The sequence below is a fragment of the Neofelis nebulosa genome, chromosome 7 (assembly GCF_028018385.1).
Source record: "Neofelis nebulosa isolate mNeoNeb1 chromosome 7, mNeoNeb1.pri, whole genome shotgun sequence".
NCBI classification, from domain to species: domain Eukaryota; kingdom Metazoa; phylum Chordata; class Mammalia; order Carnivora; family Felidae; genus Neofelis; species Neofelis nebulosa.
This window is the reverse complement of record NC_080788.1, coordinates 98714170-98718798: the sequence shown is the minus strand read 5'-3', so window position 1 is coordinate 98718798 and position 4629 is coordinate 98714170. Positions and strand designations below refer to the sequence as shown.

General features: G+C 41.1%; 1 protein-coding gene across 1 annotated transcript; it reads right to left on the bottom strand.

Moving 5' to 3' along the window:
* Window positions 1-791: 791 nt before the first annotated feature.
* ARF6 (ADP ribosylation factor 6) lies at window positions 792-4379 on the bottom strand. The gene has a single exon (XM_058738975.1). It carries the CDS (start codon window positions 4107-4109, stop codon window positions 3582-3584), a length of 528 nt encoding a protein of 175 aa, XP_058594958.1. The 5' UTR covers window positions 4110-4379; the 3' UTR covers window positions 792-3581.
* Between the last annotated feature and the right edge of the window lie 250 nt (window positions 4380-4629).

Below are 4629 nucleotides of genomic sequence, written 5' to 3'. Positions count from 1 at the left end.
GAGCCAAAGTCAGATGCTTAACCGACTGAGCCACCCAGGTGCCCATGGCTATTATATTTCTAAACATATGAAAAACATAAAAACCCACTAAAGAGAAAAATATTTTCTACTTCTAGCACTGATAAATTGATACTTGGCAGCCATTAGTAAATCACAGTACTAAATATATTAATATTAATGTGGGGAGTAAATCACACTAGAGAATACACTAAGACATTCTAAAATCAAGCTATAAAAATTGCTGATATAAGAGGGAATGCTTACAGAAAAGGAAATGTGTTTTAAAAAAAAATCCTTTTATCCAACAAGTTATTCTTCATCTACTCCTACTTTCTAAATGGCTACAATTCAGGCATTCTTAGGAGACAAGCAACTTTGGGTTTAGAAGACAAACTCTAAAATCTAAAAGTCATTTGTCAAGGGTTAGGACAACTCTGTAGGCCAATTCTTTAGAGATACAATTCTCTACTCCTAAAAACACTAAGGTTGTATTTTGGAAAAATGGTAGAATAGAAACTGCTTAGAAGCTTAATTTTTCAAAATTATTTTCAAGTGCTTTTGTGTCCTAAATTATCATAAAATCAGAGTAAGTTTGGTGGAATTAAATCAGTACAAAACGTTTTTATACACTCAGCATTGTAAAAACCAAACTGAATCTTTTTTGTTCTTATAAAAGCTAGGTGACTCCCAAATTGAGTCATTTATACCATATTTCCCTGGAGAATAACATGGCCCAACACACCACATGTCCCACTTAATCTAGTCCAAACGAGTAACATAACGTGAGAAACTGCACTGTGTAATTCCTTTATTTTCTGCATATTAGTGCTTTACCAAGACTACAACCATAAAGAACACAATTCCAAGTACTGTACTTTTTAGTTTGGGGAGATCACAGTCTACAGACTCATTTACTTATATTAGACAAGATTAACCTCATTCAAAAACTTACTGCAGTTTATAAATTCACATAAATACAGAAATTGATGCAATTAAACAAAAACTTCAGGATCTTTTTTAAATTCTAGATTGTAACTTTTTTCTGCAGGCTATAATTACCTGCCCCGTGATTACCAATAGTTATGGTTCAATTTAACTACATCAATTATCCACCTTTTATATCCTTCAAGAAAATGTAAATGAAAATTACAAGTTCTTACCAAAAAGTTTAGGGTTTTCCAAATTTCAAATATTTGCTTCCCCCCTCCCCCCTTCAGTTAGACAGTTCAAATAAACTAAAAGTAACCACCACATCTCACCTGCAACATTCAATAGCAATCACTTGATGTATAAAATTTTAACTATGCTCCCAGGTATTTTAAAACACAAAAAAAATGGCTGCCTATCAATCTGTCTGTCACAAGTTAGAAATACTACATTTAAGAATTAAGATGAGGGTTTCAAGTTTCCTCCAGTTTAGGCATTTATACCTTTGTGCTTGTCTTGTCTAAGGATGTTACTATAGCATTGATATTTGTATAACCCATGTTTATATACCTTTAAAATGCAATCACTTAAAACACTAAGAATTAAATTTATGGTGGAGCTTTGGGAATTTTAAAAGCAACTAAAATGTTCTCGGATGTGTCTGTCAGCTTGATTTCTAGAGATCTTTCTAAAGCAAAACTGAGAACTCTGTACCTTAGTTGCATTTTGAATTCAAAAATCCCTCTGCACCATCAGGAGCCTACAACATAGCACCTTTTCTCATCTGCTTTAAGTAAAATGTTTGTCAAGAGTTTTACTTTGAATAGTTAACTTTTTATAGCCTTATGCTTCTCATACATCTTTGGTAAAAGCTCCGTTATACAATATGGCCAAAGCACGAAGGACCAATACTGTCCAACTATGTACCATGATATCCCGCTCCATTTTAGTTTTCAGACACCCTCACGAACAAAACCCACTCTACCTTCTCCTGTATACTGCCTTTGCAGTCTACATTTCTTAAATTCCCTATGTTTAATTCCTTGAGGATCTCTAAAATTAATCCTTAAGGCTATATGAGAACCAGATGCTGCTCACAATTCTTTATCAAGCATTAACATTTGGTTCCAAGTATCAATCATAGTGGTCTCAATAACCTAGTTACCGGTCCTAACAAGCTAAGCAAGTAATCTTGCTAGGACCTGGATATCACCAGTGAGCACAATGCTTACCCTTGAAGAAAAATAAGTTTACATTCATTGTCATCTGTAGGTTCGTTTTCTTCAGCCTACTTCCCCTTTGTCATTCCTCAAGTCTACACATAATTCATTCATCACATTTCCTTCCTTAAAGGAGATAGTGTATTAATGAACCAACAGGATATCTGACTTACTCTTTGTATGAGTTAATCCTACAGAATTAAATACTTTTTTCATAAAACATCTTTTCCAGTGTTCTAATTAATGGAGATGTGGATCACTCATCTATAAAAAAAGACTTCTATCTTCAGCTTAATCACTTGCTCTAACGTGAAAACAGGAATGTGTTTTTCCAACTAGGTAGAAGGTGTATTTAATTTGAATTGTTAGATGCTTTATTAATGGACAAAATAAACATTCTAATAATTTTTTTAACTATTGGTCTTAGTTATATTCACAACGTGGTAAAATATATATTCCAGTTTTGCCCCAAAGTCACGTAAGATATCTACAGAGATCTCATCTGTGTGTGGCATACACCATTATTGCTCCACTTTCTGGGAAAAGTCTACTTTTAAAGTTAAAAAAGAGGGAAAACAGCAAAGTTGCTAACTTTGCAGTGAAAAAAAAAACCTGTGTTCTTGACGGGTTACACTTTCGTATCTTTATGCAGTGTAAGTTGGCTATGTAATAAGGAACTTGAGCTTTATCCCTACTCATGCATGATGTATGTTTCAGAACTTAATAGCTGACATTTCAAAAAACTTCTTACATTACCTGTTTAACATACTGATGTGCAACTGGAACATATTACAATGATATTACTCATGATTTGCCACTGTAGGCTAAGTTTACTACACTGGTCTTAGATATAAAAGGTCACATTTGAAATTACTAAGTTAAAGGTAAAACTCAGAAGGGAGGGGTAAAGGCCTTAAATATAAAAGACAAACGGCAGTTTGATTAAGCAATAATTTTCAGTTTACTAGATGAAACAGACTTGCAACATAGTCTGCATGAATGCAAAATAAGCCATCTACAGCAAGTGATAAGGAAACTGGGCAAAAAGGAAAAAAGCATACATTGCAAAAAAGATTCTCTCGAAATAAAAAATCAAACCATTATTATAAAGGACTTTACCAAAAACTGCTATATTTCCCCCATCCCATTTGCTGGAAGTCATTAAGAGCATCTAGCACTTTGTGTTCATGGCAAATGTCAGATCAGAGCTTCCTAACGCAAAGCAAAAAAAAAAAAAAAAAAAAAAAAGAACGAAAAAAAAAAGAAACAAAAAAAGGAAACCCCTAACCCCCCCCTCCCCAACCGTAGAACAGTAACTCCAGAGTTCAAATTCAAAAGAAGAGAAAGTGGCAATTGAAAGAGGTGATGGTGGCGATAATCCTATGAATGGGTTTTTGATTTCTCTCCTTCCGGGGGATAGGTGGAGAATGCTCATTAGGATTTGTAGTTAGAGGTTAACCATGTGAGCCCCTCATAGAGTCCATCCCCTGAGGTGGCACAGGAGGGCTGCACATACCAGTTCCTGTCCCGAATCCGGGTCAGGCCCAGTTTCTCCTGGATCTCGTGGGGTTTCATGGCATCAGGCAGGTCCTGTTTGTTGGCGAAGATGAGGATTATGGCGTCCCTCATCTCCCGGTCATTGATAATGCGGTGCAGCTCCTGGCGGGCCTCGTCGATGCGGTCGCGGTCGGCGCAGTCCACTACGAAGATCAGACCCTGGGTCCCGGTGTAGTAATGCCGCCAGAGCGGCCGGATCTTGTCCTGGCCGCCCACATCCCATACGTTGAACTTGACGTTTTTGTAAGTCACCGTCTCCACGTTGAAACCCACTGTGGGGATGGTGGTCACCGACTGGCCCAGCTTCAACTTGTACAGGATTGTTGTCTTGCCGGCCGCGTCCAGGCCCAACATGAGGATCCGCATTTCCTTGTTCCCGAAGATCTTGGATAGCACCTTCCCCATCGCGTCGGAGGAGCCGGGGCCGGGGGCATTCAGGTGTCCCGGGTCCCCTCAGCCAACAACGCCGCAGCCGCCGCGAAACCGAAACGAAGCCTCCCGGCCGCGAGGGCGCCCGTGCGGCCTGCGTGGGAGTCGCCTCCTCCTCGGGGCAGAGGCCCGGGCTCGCGACTCACTCGGGCATCACCGACCGCACAACTTGATTCCTCCAGACGCCGCTGCCGCCGGGGCCCTGAGTCTGCGCCGGGAGAGCCGCCGCCCTGCTGAGGCGCGGCCCGGCCCGGAACTGCCCTTCCCCCCGCGAGCGCCGCGCCAGCGCCGCCGCGGTTCCCGCTCCTCCGCCTTCTCCTCACTCCGCCGCGGGAGACCGAGGCCCTCCGGCCCGCCCGCCGGTCCACCAGCACCGGGCTCACCGACCCAGGCCACCCGAGAGTCAGCGCGGCTCCGGCGCCTCGTCAGGTCATTGATCCTCGCGGGAACTTGGTGCGCCGCCTGCAGAGACACAGAGAGGAAGAAGGGAGTTACT